We start from the raw sequence: 15,475 nt of genomic DNA, 5'->3' as shown, positions 1-15,475 counted from the left end.
TCATGTTTCACCAAATTTGAAATTGATTCATATTGGTTCACTTATCCCTTTTAACCTCTTAACTGAAATTCCAAAACCCACCCATGGCGCCTTATTACCGTTGTTAGTTAACTGCAATGTTCTTGGAAATAGTTTGGACATTTTAAACTCTAACTGGTGCTGGGTCTCCAGGTGGTCCAGGTTCTCCGGGTGCTCCTGGCTCTCCAGGTTCTCCAGCTGTTCCGTCAGTACCGGGGGTACCATCGAGGCCGGGATTACCGTCAGGACCGGGATTACCATCGGGACCTTGAGCGCCATCCGGACCGGGAGCGCCATCCTGACCAGGAGCTCCATCCGGACCAGGAGCACCAGCAGGACCTGGAGGACCTGGGGGACCTGCTGGAATTGCTGTCGGAGCTGGAGGACCAGGTGGTCCTACAGTAAACCAAGGATTAAAACACAGTTATCTTTTTTCTTTTGAATGTGAACAAAAAATTGAATAACGATTTCTTTACCAGGTGGTCCTCTCAATGACGTTAGCAATCCGTTTAATGCGTTGGCTTTCAATCCGAGAAAACGAGGATCCGAATCAGAGCGGAAGAATTGAGCGTCTGAGTCCTCCGGATGGAATCTTCGATCGAATACTTGTTGGCGAAACATTTCGGGATATGGTTGTGGCGGATACACTGGGTAATACGAGGAGTAATCAGCAGTAGGTTTGGCATAGTAAAGTCGTGCTGAAATGCCAAAATATGCGCTTAATTATTTTTCGTTGTTTTACAATTATCAGGAATTATCTTATGATTCTGCATTTTCATGAGTTATCGTTTGGTAATTTTAATACGCAAATTTTGAATCGTAACCAATGATAAATTGATAATGAATTAATGATTACTAAAATGGATGAAATCAACTTACCTGGTGAGGAGAGTCTTCTCGTGTATGGGCTTTCAACAGCTGATGGGTCGGCATTTCCGGTGAGAAGGGCCAACAGGGTGGAATACGGGCTGTAGTCAACTTGACCCTGGCTGCTAGAGCCAATGGACAGGAAGGCGATGAAACAACTGCAGAAAAACAAAGAGAACATGTTGCTTGCTGGTAGATCTCTGCTTTTCGTCTAGAGTTGCTGCTCCTTTTATACTTCCTCGTCCCTGTTTCGTAGGTTGTAAGTTTATGCAGTGGCTTATCAACGTAGGCACACATCCAGCTTCGTCCAGGTGAGAATGCTTTTCCATTTTTCTTCTTCGCCATTGGTTGGCCGTAATGAATCATGCCTTGCTTTTTCGTACCGTCTCGTACCTATTTTTACATGCAAAGCTATAGGGTGAGGTTCAAGGGCAGGGCAGCACTACCTCTTCCCCACTTTGGTATTAGAAAAAAAAAAAAAACAATTTAGACATTTGTTGACGCTGACGGATCCACACTACAGGCAATTTGAATATTCATAAGTTGTGCATGAATTCGCAAACAGCCACATCAACGTTACGAATGATGCCATCTAACTTTCCATTGTAATTAACAGGGAGAAAGATTTTGAGACCTGTGAAGGAACATGCTACTAAGTGTTGTTTTCTCTTCCATATGGAAATAAAGATTTTTCCTACGTTTCCTTCGTTGTCACTTCAACGGGGAAAACAGCGTTTAAAAAATCCTACGTGAGTTCACTTTTCTTTATTAACTTTTCATCTCTCTTTTGTCAGTTCTGTTTTTCTTTTTTCTTGCTTTACTTAAATCAATCCGGATTTTAGTTATTTCTGTCGTATTTTGAAAATATCCATTCAAAATTGATACAAAGAAACATTGACCATGGAGTACGTGATAAACAAGCCGTGACCCATGAATAATATGACACGCCTACAACAAACATCCTTGGCAATGACGAAATGATGGATTTCAGTTAAACATCCAAATACGTCGTCGGTCTTGGCTACCGAAGACCTTGTGTTTTGTCTGACATTTTCGAAATTCATTTACCTGTCCAATAAAAACCAAGAGGTTTCTTTTTGTCTGGCAATTTGCCCCATGTCGACATAGGCTCTATAGAATAATTCTGCCGTTTCATGAAATTAACCTAACGTTCGCGTTTTTGTTTACTCAGATGCAACAAATGCAAATCTAAATGTATCCGGGATGGATATGGAGCAGAAATCTGCTAGCGATTTTGAATCGGAAGCAAATGAGAAGATTTGAGATCCGATGAAGTGTGCAATCTCGAAAAGAGAGACCCTTGGTGAACATCAATCTACCTTTTCATAATCTTGGTAACTTGTCGCAGAAATTCGGTTGATTGGTTCCATAAGGGTGCCAATTTTTTTTAATGGAGATCTTTCGAATGGTAATTAACTTTAAAAACAAAACAAAAAGTTCATCTATTACTTTACCTATATTTATTTATTTCTCACGAGACCTCTATTTCATCCACTGCTAGAGACATGGCGGTAATTTTTCCTGCCAAAAAATAGTTGCATCAATCGAAAACTAGAAAACACCAATACACATGACAGGTGCAAAATGGCTAATATTTCTAAAGTAATGATCTAATTTATTATTGAATGCATTAGTAAAAATGAAACAGTACCGCCTTCCTCCTATCGCATTACTCTTTCGTTCAAGAGTTTTTGGATATTGGCCTTGCTGAAAGAGAAGTCAACGTCTGCTTTTAGGATAATCCATCTTATCACACATATGGATAAACCCGCCAGATAACAACCAGAATAGCTGCCCGTTCTCCCTGTTTCAATGATTTCAACAACAAAAAAAACTGAAGGTAAAAAAAAAAAAAAAAAAAGGCCATTGGAAACAACATTCTTGGATGGGTTATTACCTTGTGAGGAATGAGCGATCAAACGGCAACATTTGCATGAATCTCAGTTAATCCATTTCCAGAAGTTTATTGACCCTTATATTTTCTCTGTTAATCTCTAGAGTTCTTTAATAGCGAGATCTTAGAAAGTTGGCTCCTCACATTTAGTTTTTATTGCAAATTCAATTGTTACATAATAAGAAGTAGTTTGATCCACTTTTGAAGCCAATTATTAGCCATTGGGAAATAGCGAATCCATGTACGGTACGCTTACTCCTGGTAGCGTGAGATTGAAGTTGTTGAACGTCACATACGGTAGATGTTGAATATTCACTTCTCGATGAGAACTTTTTGTAATTCAGTGCTGAAAACTAGCTTTAGGTGATGACGTAAGTTTTCTAACGTTACCTTTCTCTTATGACAACTGCAAAAACCAGAAAACGTCGACAGTTTCTTTCCTAATTTTTGTAGTGTTCTTATCATATACCCCTTAAACAAGTTTTTGCATGATTTCTGTAATCTTTGCAACTAATCGAACTCTTTGGCCCGTTTCCCTTATCCTTGCTAATAAGATTCTAATTGTTTCCCAGCGTCTGAATTCAAATGAAGGATAACATAAAAGAATAGGATGATTGTCGAACAGTTGGGGCTAGCTGCCCAATTCCACCTTGATCGTGTCCTGTATATCATTATGACCAGGAGTTTTTTATGTTCTAATCCATCTCGGTCTTTCGGAATAACTTCCAGTTAACGGACTCGGCGTGGAATGTGACTAACAGTCAGCTGCTGAAGATATTGTTTGATATCGTTTATTGGTAAATATTGAAAAATTACAACTTCATGTTTCACCAAATTTGAAATTGATTCATATTGGTTCACTTATCCCTTTTAACCCCTTAACAGAAATTCCAAAACCCAACCATGGCGCCTTATTACCGTTGTTAGTTAACTGCAATGTTCTTGGAAATAGTTTGGACATTTTAAACTCTAACTGGTGCTGGTTCTCCAGGTGGTCCGGGTTCTCCGGGTGCTCCTGGTTCTCCAGGTGTACCGTCAATACCGTCAGTACCGGGGGTACCATCGAGGCCGGGATTACCGTCAGGACCGGGATTACCATCGGGACCTTGAGCGCCATCCGGACCGGGAGCGCCATCCGGACCAGGAGCACCAGCAGGACCTGGAGGACCTGGAGGACCTGGGGGACCTGCTGGAATTGCTGCCGGAGCTGGAGGACCAGGTGGTCCTACAGTAAACCAAGGATTAAAACACAGTTATCTTTTTTCTTTTGAATGTGAACAAAAAATTGAATAACGATTTCTTTACCAGGTGGTCCTCTCAATGACGTTAGTAATCCGTTTAATGCGTTGGCTTTCAATCCGAGAAAACGAGGATCCGAATCAGAGCGGAAGAATTGAGCGTCTGAGTCCTCCGGATGGAATCTTCGATCGAATACTTGTTGGCGAAACATTTCGGGATATGGTTGTGGTGGATACACTGGGTAATACGAGGAGTAATCAGCAGTAGGTTTGGCATAGTAAAGTCGTGCTGAAATCCCAAAATATGCGCTTAATTATTTTTCGTTGTTTTACAATTATCAGGAATTATCTTATGATTCTGCAGTTGTACGAGTTATCGTCTGGTATTGTGAATTCAAAAATTTCGAATTTTAACCAATCATAACTAAAATGGATGAATTCAAGTTACCTGGCGATGAAAGTCTTCTCATGTACGGGCTTTCGACAGGTGACGGGTCAGCATTTCCGGTGAGAAGGGCCATCAGGGTGGAATACGGGGTGTAGTCAACCTGACCCTGGCTGCTGGAGCCGATGGACAGGAAGGCGATGAAACAACTGCAGAAAAACAAAGAGAACATGTTGCTTGCTGGTAGATCTCTGCTTTTGCTCTCGAGTTGCAGCTCCTTTTATACTTCTCCGTTTCTGTTTCGAAGGTGTTTAGTTTCTGCAGTGGCTGATTAACACGGACATGCTACACAGACACATGAGGACGCTGCTTATCTCATTCAGGTAAGAAACCACTTCCAACTTATCCCTCGTTTTTTCTTCGTCGCTACTGTTTTGGCTGTAATGAATCATACCGTGCTTGTCTTTTTTTTTCTATTGCGTGAGCCACATTTGCATACAAAGCTATTGGGTGCGTCTCAAGGGCAACACAACCATGTCCCTACCGTTACGAAACAAAAAAATATTAAAAGACATTTCGTTGACGATGAAGGATTAATTACACTACCAGACAATTTTCATATTCATAAGCGTTATCATGGCCAGCAAACAGTCACATGGATATCTGTTGTAATGAATATGAAAAAGGTTCAACGATCTGCATTGACTGCGAACAAGACGCTACCCAGTGCTGTTTTTCTCACCTGCTATTTAGCAAACCGATTGTGTTCGATGTCTTCCGTCATTGTCACTTCTACGAGGGGAAGCTTCGCATTTGTTTTCAATCACATCCATAAAGGTTTTTCATTCGCATGCAAACCAACAATCATGTCCGTCTTGTGCACCGCGTTTAGCTTTGTACAAGTGCAATGTCACTCTAGTTCACTAACCTAGACACTGACCTTGTCTCTCGTACATTTCGCTTTCCAGTTTTGAATACGGATTCATGCGTGTGAAATCCTGCTGTGAAATGGACCGATCTATCGCACTGTGAAATCCTCAAAGTTAATCACAACCGTATGTCTATTATTCTTTCATTTTCATGATTACTCTTGCTATCTTAATCCTATAAATTGCAGGATTACTGAAGACGTACGACGTGGTTCTAAACTGGTGACGTGATACGAATTAAGACATTTTTTTTAATGAGAATATTTGGGATTTATGTTTACATTTCAGTCTATTTTCATCCATCTACAATTTTCTATTTAAATATGATTTTATTTTTAGATTTCGTTACAGACATATAAATCCCCAGACTATTTCGTCATCATCCATGTAACAGCATACGAATGGACCTTCCTTAAAATATTTTAGATTAAACTCTCGTAGAATGATCAATTACCACACATACCCACTGACGTAAGTTTTTTAGTTTTTGAAGGCCTTGTCTTAAGTGCATAATTTCAAAGTCTGTTTCAATTTATGTAAAGGTCAAAAGGCTCGTCTGTCCGTGGTAACGGCCGCAAATGGCAATGACCACTGTAGAATTACTCACGGATCTTCGTAGATTCCCATCTGTTCGTGAATTTGTCAAGTTTCAAAATCATCTTTTTAATTGTCAATATAGCGACTAAACTATTCATCCCATTAAAATAGGCCAATCACCTTGTCCATTCAGCCACGTCCAACCTTTCGCCAAAAACCAGCCTGCAAATTCAGGACAGCCATTTGAATGTAATCAAATGAATCCAACAGCCGTGACGTAAGAAACCAGAGAGATATTTACAACACTGTTCTTAGTTAAAGCACAGGGTATTTCCCGATCGACTGATGGCTGGGATAATCGATTAACCTCGGGAAAAAGAATTTCGATTGTCGATTGGTTTTCTGACCTTGCCTATGTTTTCAGACTGATGGCTCACCAGCAGCTTTCAGAATTTCTTGGCAATCACAGGCAGTTTTCTCAACTCAAAATGGAATTACACTGTCAGAACATGCATAGCTCTCCAGTATGTAACATCACTCAACGACATGCAAAAAAAAACAAAACAAGGCATGACGTTATAGCGAACTGGGTGGACCCCAACTGGCATGAAAACAGATGAAGGTGAGAATTATTGAATAAGCATTTAGTTAAAAACTTTAAAATTAACTTCTTATCAAACAAGCTCGTCTGGGCCAAAAGATTTGTTTCGTTCTGATGATTTTGAAATACTCATTTTTTGTTACAGTCATTTTTATTCCATCCTTTTAATTATTTCGTAACAAAATTCGCGTTTTGGTTATTGATTTTAACCTTCAGTTTGCTATTTTGCTTTGTTTCAAGAACAAAAAAGGTAACCCGTCCTCCGATGTATCACCTAGCCCTCTTGATTTTCTTAACTGCCTTAGGTGAGAAAAAAAAAACAATTTCCTTTTGAAACCGCATATTTTTTCTGGTCCTTCCCCCTTTTTTTGTAGTTTCCTTACCACTCCTTCTATATATCATAATTTCTTTGGTAATGATCTCTCTGAAATGTTGTGAAAAAGCGGCAGGTGATTCTTAGAGCTCAGTTGGATTCTATGAACATTTCGACAAAGTCATTTGAGGTTAGCATTGAATATTGGTCAATCTTGGTAAGTGCTTTTCATTTGTTTCTGAATTTGTTTATACATAATGGCGTAATTAATGATTCTCACTTGTCTGTTTATTGATTGGCCACAGATCAATGTCTCTGCCGTATGAGGTTTGCTCGTTTTTGTCTTGTGATTGTGAAATAACTATCACTAATTATCTTTAAAGGTAAGTTTACATTTTACATCAGACAGGATCCATTCACGTTTACACATTGCCGGAGGGTAATAGATGTTGGATGTAATTTTGACGCTTGAGTACGAGATGTGACTGCATCCTCAAGGACTCAAGGACATCATCTGGAGTTCGTACCATATCTTCCCCATCGGTAGGATTAAAAATAACAAAGTAAAACATCTTCTGCTCAATCAATATTCTGTAATTGTTGTGTTATCGCCATTTAAATCATATTGGCCAACCTTTAGGTAGCCGACATTGGTAACGGATCATAGGGACTTTTGTTATCATTGTTTAACTCCAGCTTTAGATATTCATTTTCGCGGTCTGGTTTTTGGTGTTTCTCTTTTTGGGTTATTTTTCGTATTGAAAATTAAGAAGTAGCGATATAATCTTATCAATGATATCATTATATCATCATTATTTAAAGATTATTCGGAAACTACTTTCGTGTTGCGATTTAGTGGTTACAGCCAAGTGTTGCATTCGCTCACCCGCCATTACTATCGATCAGTTTTATTATTTACAATTTCTAGTTTTTGCTGGAATGTTCGTAAGTAGAAAATGAAACATCAAAATCTTTTCGATGTTTCGTTTATGGTTTTAGGCTATTGATGCTTGCCTTGCTTGGCCAGTATATGTTTCACCTGTATGCAAGTAAGAGTTTTGCATCTCATTTATCAGCTTTGCAAATGAACAAGTTTTAGGAAAATACGTCGCCAAGAGCAAGTTCTTAAATCATGGAGTTTTCCCGAAAAAAACAATTGAATAAACGAATATTGTTACCTTTCCCCAAACAAACATGGCTGCGCTGTTAGGTAGCTTTTGCCTCGTGTTGAAAAAACCATTACCCACACACTTTCATCACAGCTCCAAGTGTATGTGTCAGTGACGCTTTCAGTCTACCAACGTAGTAGACTATAGAACTGTTTTTTTGTTGTTTTAGTTTGCCATTGTGGCACAGAAAAAAGGGAAGGATATGTTCCTACTGTGTTCATCGTAATCTTTTCATAGAGATCTGTTGGGGAAAATGGCACGTGCTGTGGATTTCAACACGCAAGTGACAACATGTGGTGTTCTAGTTGCGTTCATCAACCCTCGACCCGGACGCTAGGATGAAAATGCGCCCTAGATTTTCCGTTTGTGTCAAACAAACACGTCACTTAGTAAGTTTATTTCACCTTTTTTGTTTTTCGTATGCAGATACGTTCTATAGTTTTAACTGGAGCATTGAACGCAAACTTTGTTTTAGGCGACACATTTGTGCAGTTCTAAAAAGCAGCTGGGTCCGTTTCAAAATGAACACTTGTGTTCCAAATGACGCCAGTTGCTCACAATACGGATTATAGGAACGTATAAATAACGAGGTATGAAACAGTTTAGCTTTACAGAGCATCATTGGCTTTTTCTCCTCGTCTTAGAATGAAATTCTTCGTTGCATCCTTGTTGATTGCCGTCTGCCTATCCGCTTGCGGAGTAAGTTGGTTCATTTTTCTTGTGCTATCACTCATATTTAGCTTAGTTTTTAATAATTCTGGTGCTTAATTATTTGATTTTTTCATGAAAAGGAGGCTCAGGTGTCGTTGCAGCCAACTACAGTCTGTAGTTGCACCAATACTTTGTCGACTTTGAAGCCAACCGTTACCACATTGAGCCCCACAACTCCAAATGCATACTGCAACATTGCTACGTGCCGTGTGCCTAGCGACAATACTCTCTGCAAATATTCGGTATGCTCTTAAATATATATTTAATTAAAAATTATGATCAATTGATGATATTCATTTTGGCACGATTAGAATACAACCTGGGGAGCAGCTTGTTTACCATCGTATCCAACCAAATCAAGCGTCAGCCCTGATGAAATCACGATCATTTTGAAAGCGCATAATGATTACAGGCGGAAAGTTGCCAAGGGTCTGGAGACTAGCGGAGCTCCAGGTCCTCAACCCTCGGCGTCTAACATGAGGCAATTGGTACGTAAGAATCTCGTGTATTCTTCAAAGTAATAACAGTGTTATAATGCCTTAAGTGATCATATATTATTTAGATCTGGGATGAGGAGTTGGCCGTTATGGCGCAAACGCACGCCCAACAATGCGTATTCAAACACGACACTTGTCGTAACGTCGGTAAGAACATTTTTTATAAATACTTAAGTTTATTACATGATCAGTTGATATTTGAAAATTGTGTTATTTACTAATAGCTCGATTCCGAGTGGGTCAGAATATTTACATTTCCGGGGCTTCTGTTGACATGTTGAACCCATCTGACTGGCCTGCAGCTATTACTTCATGGTATAATGAAGTCAATGACATGACGTCTGCTTATGTTACAAGCTTCCCGTAAGTAAATATTACCGAATGGGGTATTTGTCATTGATTGCTAATTGCTTTGTAATATCTGATGGTATAGAATGAGCCCACCTGCTGTTATTGGCCATTACACTCAAGTTGTATGGGCTAATACCTATACCGTAGGCTGTGGAGTAGCTTACTATCAATCGACTGCTGTAAGCATTTTATTTTCTTAAACAAATTTAACGTCTATGCTGATTCTATTTTTTATGTGGACAGACTTTTGGTCCAGCGTATCCCTATAATAGGATCTATGTCTGCAATTACGGGCCAACTGGAAATTTTATTAATTCCCCAGTTTATTCCCAAGGAGCCGCTGGATCGGCCTGCCCAGCTCCGACTTCAAACATTGATGGGTTGTGCGCTTGAATATATGTACTGCTTTAAAACCATTTCTAATAATAAGGGTTTAGCTTTGTTTAAAACATGGTGAAGGACATTTAAGTGGGTTAAATACATGATATATGAGAATCAAGTCTATCATTTGCTAAAAAGCCTTCATTTTTATTCGTCTAACTGAATTGTACACATTTTCTTTTTATTAGAACAGCTTTTTCAAATCTGCATCGATCATTTTCCTATAACGAAAATGGCATCTTAACTATCTTAGTTTTTCATAAAGCTTTATCCGTTGTTTTAACATTGAATTGCGTCAATACCACTAGCGACTTAAGCTTGAATTGTTAAGTTTTATATATAACAAAAGCGATCTAAAGGTTACTAACGTAAAACGACTTAAATCTACAATATCCTACATCTACCATTTTGAGGGGGAAAAAAAAACGAATTAAAACATAGTGGGTTGTACGGTACGTATACTTCTTAAAACAAGCCACTACCCCTGAAAAAAGAAAGAGAAAAACCTTTGAAAAGGTAACCACTCCCTCACGCTGAAACGACCCCCACCTACCACTTTTCAGCACAGCGGTTTTCGTACCTCCACCTTTTATTCGCAAATTGATTTTTTTCATCAGTCGTGTCGCAACAAGGGTTTTGGGCAGTGATGCAACAGTGAGGTCACGTCCTTTTCGTTAGCCGAAGAATATTGCCCCATTTTTGTGGTTTAGTTGTCTTTCATATTTCTCTTTGGCTTTCATCAATTCAGTTTGGCTTTAACCGAAGACCAAGTTATCACAGCGTGTTCTATAATTGAAGAAAAATGCGTGACCAGTGATGTTTTTCTTGACATTTTTGGCCGAGATAAACGAAGAATTGAATAAACGAGAAATCTTATTGTTGTGTGTTGTTCTTTTCGAACTTCCCAGGTGTTGGGTTTCGAAGCTAATAGTTTGGTAATGATAGTCAAAAGGATTATTAGCCTTTATTTTATACCTCCGTCCACTCAATAACTATATAGTTTTGCGTTCGCCAAACAATTGCCAACGCTTTTCATTTTCGAATCTATTTCCATCGTCATTTGAAGTTTTATCGCTGAATGCCATCGTTACAGAGAAACACTGAACAGTAGACTACTTCCTTTTCCCAGGTGTTTATCTCATTCATTTCACGAAAATCTGCAGCCAGAATAAAAAAAAAACGGGGCGTTAGTCACAGAACTAACACGCACATGGAAACATATGGTGCCCCCGTTGCGGCTTATCCAACGTGGATGCCACAATGAAAGCGTCCGCCTAGCTTTCGTTCTAACCGTTCGCTGATAGATTGACAACAGCTCATAAATATGTTTTATTACAACTGTTTATTCTTATTCAGAAGCATTCTACCGTTTATTGAAATAATTTTTTCAAGGCAGACTTTTCAGTCGTCAACCCAGTTACGCAGTTGGAATGCAGCTGGATCCGTTTCGAACACTTGCGTTTTGCATGGTGCTAGTCGCTTGCGATTCAAATAAAAGACGTGCGTAATCATCGACGATTGGAACACTTTGAAGATCCAGAGCCTCATTGCAGTTTTCTACTCCAGAATGAAATTTTTTGCTGTCTTCTTGTTGATCGTCGTCTGCTTATTCGCTTGCGGAGTAAGTTCTTTCATGTTTAAATGTTCAATTTCAAAGTATTTTGCTCTTCCTTATCGTTTACAATTGTATTTTATCCTTAAAAAATTTATCTTCGTGTGAAAAGGATTCCCAGACGACGCTGAGGACGACGACGAAGCCAACGGCGAGGCCGACAACGACGAGGCCGACAACGACGAGGCCGACAACGGCGAGGCCGACAACGACGAGGCCGACAACGACGAGGCCGACAACGACGAAGCCAACGCCGACGACGACGAGGCGAACGACGCCGACGACGACGAGGAGGACGACGCCGACGACGACGAGGAGGACGACACCGACGACGACGAGGACGACGCCGACGACCAAGACGACTGGAAAAACAACGCCAACAACCACGAAACCAACGCCAACAGCTACGAAGCCACAGGAAACGTCAACGACAACAAAGCCAGACGTGACGTCTGCCAGACCAACGGTGACCACATCAAAACCCACGACTCTAACTTCATACTGCAACATTTCTACGTGCCGTGTGCCTACCGACAATACCCTCTGCAAATATTCGGTAAGCTCTCAAAAGAACAAATAATTTCCTAAAGATGATGATGATGAATTCGTAATTTTCATTTCGTAAAGAATACTACCTGGGGAGAAGCTTGCCAACCACCATACCCAACAGTGTCAAGCGTCAGCACTGATGAAATCACGATCATTTTGAAAGCGCATAATGATTACAGGCGTCAAGTTGCCCAGGGCCTCGAAACCCGTGGTAATCCAGGTCCCCAACCATCGGCATCTAACATGAGGCAATTGGTACGTAAAAACCCGTGTATTTCTCACTTTAGAAACATAATTGTCTTTGAAATGTTGTGATATCTTAAATGAGCTTATTTTGTTTAAGATCTGGGATGAGGAGCTGGCCGTCATGGCGCAAACGCACGCCCAGCAATGCGTATTCGAACACGACACTTGTCGAGATGTCTGTAAGTAAAAAAAAGCAAAAATCCTTATGTTTAATATGAAACAAATTGAATCTCTTTGGTTTCTATAACTGACACGGCTTACCAATAGCTCGATTCCGGGTGGGTCAGAATATTTACATTGGCGCGTCTTCCGCCGATAACCTGGGCACATCTAACTGGAATGCGGCTGTAACTTCATGGTATGATGAAGTCGATGACATGAAGGCTGCTTATGTCACAAGCTTCCCGTAAGCAAACAGTTTTCCAGAGTACATATAGTGGTGAAATTACTAATTATCGTACATTAATGCTAGGGCAAACCCACCGAGCGTGATTGGTCATTACACGCAAGTTGTATGGGCATCTTCTTATACCGTAGGCTGTGGAGTGGCCTATTACCAATCAACAGCTGTAAGCAATTTAATTTTTCTTTATACAAGAAACGTTTACGTTAATGTATTGATACATACATTTTTGGGGGAACAGACTTTTGGTGCCGGGTTTCCGTACAATAGATTGTACGTGTGCAATTACGGCCCGACTGGAAATTTTATCAATTCACCAGTCTATGCGCAAGGAACGGCTGGATCTGCCTGTCCAGCTTCAACTTCCAACAATAATGGGTTGTGCGCTTGAAAATCCTTTTCTAATCATTTCAATATGTCTATGTGTTATCCAGTAACAATCGAGTGTTTTGTTTTCTTTTAAAAAATGGTGGAAGACATTCTAGAGTAATACACAATGCATGACAGTTTTTTGTTTCATTTTTTCCTTTTTCTAAGCAGAAACATTTATTTTTTAAATGTCATTTGTTCCAGATATAGTCCAGATTTTTATTTGTAATATGATAATAGAAACGATCATAAAAAAGATTACCTAATAGGTTTTACGTCATCATAGTAAATCCGGAACCCTTTTAAGGTCTTTAGAAGGAGGGGTCCGCAAACGGCGACCATCATGGATTTAATAGCCCCGCCCCAGTTTTTAACAAACTTGGAATAGGAAGAGACGAGAACTAGGAGAGAATGGGTGAAGATATTAACGATCAAGGTAATCTAGCTGCATATTAAATTCTATTGAGTTATATCTTAACAACTTTTGATTCGCCCTTGAAAAGAAAAACAACCGTAAAACAGGTTACAAATATTGTTACCATTCCTCACCATCATGGCTGCGGTTCTTGAAAGGTAACCACTCCCACACGTTGCAATAATCCCTCCTTTTTACTGTTCGCCATATTGTTTTCTTCGGAAAATGGCCTTGTCTTTCATCCTAAATTTCTTAGTCGCGTGACAGCAATGGGTACAGATGGTGTCAAATTCAGTGCAGTTCACTACCACATGCGGCTGTCCCATTGTCTCTAATTCACACTTGTTCTAACTAGATAAGAACATAACTGACACAAATGGACATCGACAATCTGATTCTGTCGAATGACTGTAGCCACTATATCAACGTAGGCTTCTGTTGCATGGTGAGGAAATGCTAGAATCACTGGGCTTCGCTTACTGTACCGAACAAGCGTTCACAAACCTTGATGCAGACGACCTTCCTTGACGGAAATGAAGGTAGTGGTACTAATGTTCTAATTCAAAAAACGTAAAAAATAAATAAACAAGCAAAGTCATAGACCTAGCAGGGTCTATGACTGAAACAAGTTTAAATAAGCCAAAATAATATTTTAAATTCAAACTACATGTCCATTAGCTTTTCTACAAGCCCTAGTGTAGTACTTCTTAAGTCAAGTAAAATTACCTTTTTTCAAATCCCTTTAAAAATCCCAATAATTATATTGATTGAACAAGGAAATAAAAGGTAAGAAATAAAAGATAAAAAAACATGCCAGGTTAGAACGAACAACCTTAAAATAACAACACAATATAAATATAATAACACCAACATACTATTTGCAGAACTGATTTAAAATTGGCTTCTGCCATTTGCCCTAGAATTTTCCTTTTTAAAATTATATTGACATGTATTACCCAATCCCAGGATATATGGCCAATATGTTCTGTCAGGTAGTATTCCACCTGTAGATAACTGATTTAGACATTCCAGTCAACAATAAAAATTTAGAAATGGCCATTTTTTCAATTCTTTGTTTTACAACTTATAAAAAAATACCTTTAAGGTTATTGTGGTACTGCCCAGAGCAAGTCAATTACATCAAACAAGTGAGTACCATACTGGTTCAGGTGTCTACACAAAACCAATGTTTTCTGTCAAATGTTCTTTTCAATCCATCTTACTTTCTCTGGAAACATTAACATGACAATTTACTGACAAAATAAACAAATGTGTTAATCAGAAGTTAACCTATCAGATATTTAAGCCAACAGCCCTGCAGATATTACAGTAATTCCTTCAGCCATGTGTGTAATTGAAAATAATGAACTTTTAACTTTGAGAGATTAGCTATTCTAGGATTATATATTGATGTAATCGTAGTTCTTCATTTTCAAAAGACAAACTTACTTTATAAGCCATTGCAGAGGGGAAAAACCAACAGGATCAACAATATGTAGATATACTAGAATTCTGGTATACCATCTGAGCCCTATTCTTAGGATCATGACTTTCATTTGACAGCTACAGAAACAAAATAGACCATATTCTTTAAGCATTGCCAGACACCACCAGAAAGAAGATAATATGTGTATGTGACCTAACTATGATAAGTTTCACAACTAACATATTTTTAAATTAAAAAACTAATAATGAAATGTTATTCTAAGAAACATAAAGTGTTAGAAACTTACACTTTGCTACAACTGCTTTGCTTTAATTTTGCATCCCAGAATGATAAATCGTGTCTTCTGTTGTTACTCATCGCCATGTCATGTGATTTTTACTATGCATTTTAAAAAATGGTACCATTCTGAATATTCTGCATGGAAGACTTGTTTGATGGATTTTGGTGCCAAACCTGGCCTTGGTACAGTATGGGAGCTTTTAGGACAGTTAACAGGTTCTCTCTCCATAGAAGACAAGACAA

General features: G+C 39.1%; 3 protein-coding genes and 1 long non-coding RNA gene across 7 annotated transcripts; 3 read left to right on the top strand and 1 right to left on the bottom strand.

Annotated features, from left to right (window-relative positions):
• Nucleotides 1–3: 3 nt before the first annotated feature.
• LOC116920777 (collagen alpha-2(IX) chain) lies at nt 4–4,690 on the bottom strand. 4 transcript variants are annotated; one of them, XM_045172443.1, is made up of 3 exons: nt 4,487–4,690; nt 495–716; nt 4–414 (listed from the first exon to the last, which is right to left on the bottom strand). In XM_045172443.1, exons 1-3 carry the CDS (start codon nt 4,653–4,655, stop codon nt 143–145), a joined length of 663 nt encoding a protein of 220 aa, XP_045028378.1. In that variant the 5' UTR covers nt 4,656–4,690; the 3' UTR covers nt 4–142. The 4 variants fall into 4 exon arrangements, with proteins under 4 accessions (XP_045028378.1, XP_045028379.1, XP_045028377.1 ...); XM_045172444.1 differs by lacking the exon at nt 4,487–4,690 and adding an exon at nt 898–1,098 and having other exon boundaries at nt 495–713; XM_045172442.1 differs by lacking the exon at nt 4,487–4,690 and adding an exon at nt 898–1,097.
• On the top strand, nt 935–3,518 carry LOC116920780. Its single transcript, XR_006645675.1, has 7 exons — nt 935–1,077; nt 1,142–1,196; nt 1,502–1,634; nt 2,078–2,314; nt 2,385–2,483; nt 2,541–2,746; nt 3,373–3,518. It is a non-coding gene; the product is annotated as an uncharacterized LOC116920780 (long non-coding RNA).
• A 3,532-nt stretch (nt 4,691–8,222) lies between the features above and the next one.
• LOC116920775 (venom allergen 3 homolog) lies at nt 8,223–10,030 on the top strand. The gene is made up of 8 exons (XM_032926887.2): nt 8,223–8,361; nt 8,448–8,671; nt 8,764–8,925; nt 8,995–9,171; nt 9,246–9,327; nt 9,405–9,543; nt 9,614–9,710; nt 9,775–10,030. The coding sequence occupies exons 2-8, from the start codon at nt 8,618–8,620 to the stop codon at nt 9,922–9,924; spliced, it is 861 nt and encodes a 286-aa protein (XP_032782778.2). The 5' UTR covers nt 8,223–8,361; nt 8,448–8,617; the 3' UTR covers nt 9,925–10,030.
• Nucleotides 10,031–11,371: 1,341 nt separating this feature from the next.
• Nucleotides 11,372–13,228, top strand: LOC116920773 (venom allergen 5.01). The gene is made up of 7 exons (XM_032926885.2): nt 11,372–11,533; nt 11,637–12,080; nt 12,152–12,328; nt 12,417–12,498; nt 12,587–12,725; nt 12,792–12,888; nt 12,964–13,228. The coding sequence occupies exons 1-7, from the start codon at nt 11,480–11,482 to the stop codon at nt 13,111–13,113; spliced, it is 1,143 nt and encodes a 380-aa protein (XP_032782776.2). The 5' UTR covers nt 11,372–11,479; the 3' UTR covers nt 13,114–13,228.
• The last annotated feature ends 2,247 nt before the right edge of the window (nt 13,229–15,475 follow it).

Source organism: Daphnia magna, linkage group LG4 (assembly GCF_020631705.1).
Source record: "Daphnia magna isolate NIES linkage group LG4, ASM2063170v1.1, whole genome shotgun sequence".
Classification (NCBI taxonomy): Eukaryota; Metazoa; Arthropoda; class Branchiopoda; order Diplostraca; family Daphniidae; genus Daphnia; species Daphnia magna.
The sequence above is the reverse complement of the archived record's forward strand: the minus strand, read 5'-3'. Positions and strand labels throughout refer to the sequence as shown.

What these genes read in the sequence shown, in the direction of transcription:
- LOC116920777 (XM_045172443.1), bottom strand. Translation starts at nt 4,655, where the DNA reads ATGTTCTCTTTGTTTTTCTGCAGTTGTTTCATCGCCTTCCTGTCCATC. An exon ending in GAGAAGACTTTCATCGCCAG is followed by an intron (nt 717 to 4,486) that starts GTAACTTGAATT and finishes TTGGCATTTCAG; the next exon opens with CACGACTTTACTATGCCAAA. An exon ending in GTCATTGAGAGGACCACCTG is followed by an intron (nt 415 to 494) that starts GTAAAGAAATCG and finishes GGTTTACTGTAG; the next exon opens with GACCACCTGGTCCTCCAGCT.
- LOC116920775 (XM_032926887.2), top strand. Translation starts at nt 8,618, where the DNA reads ATGAAATTCTTCGTTGCATCCTTGTTGATTGCCGTCTGCCTATCCGCT. An exon ending in CGTCTAACATGAGGCAATTG is followed by an intron (nt 9,172 to 9,245) that starts GTACGTAAGAAT and finishes TATATTATTTAG; the next exon opens with ATCTGGGATGAGGAGTTGGC. An exon ending in GCTTATGTTACAAGCTTCCC is followed by an intron (nt 9,544 to 9,613) that starts GTAAGTAAATAT and finishes CTGATGGTATAG; the next exon opens with AATGAGCCCACCTGCTGTTA.
- LOC116920773 (XM_032926885.2), top strand. Translation starts at nt 11,480, where the DNA reads ATGAAATTTTTTGCTGTCTTCTTGTTGATCGTCGTCTGCTTATTCGCT. An exon ending in ATACCCTCTGCAAATATTCG is followed by an intron (nt 12,081 to 12,151) that starts GTAAGCTCTCAA and finishes CATTTCGTAAAG; the next exon opens with AATACTACCTGGGGAGAAGC. An exon ending in CCTATTACCAATCAACAGCT is followed by an intron (nt 12,889 to 12,963) that starts GTAAGCAATTTA and finishes TTGGGGGAACAG; the next exon opens with ACTTTTGGTGCCGGGTTTCC.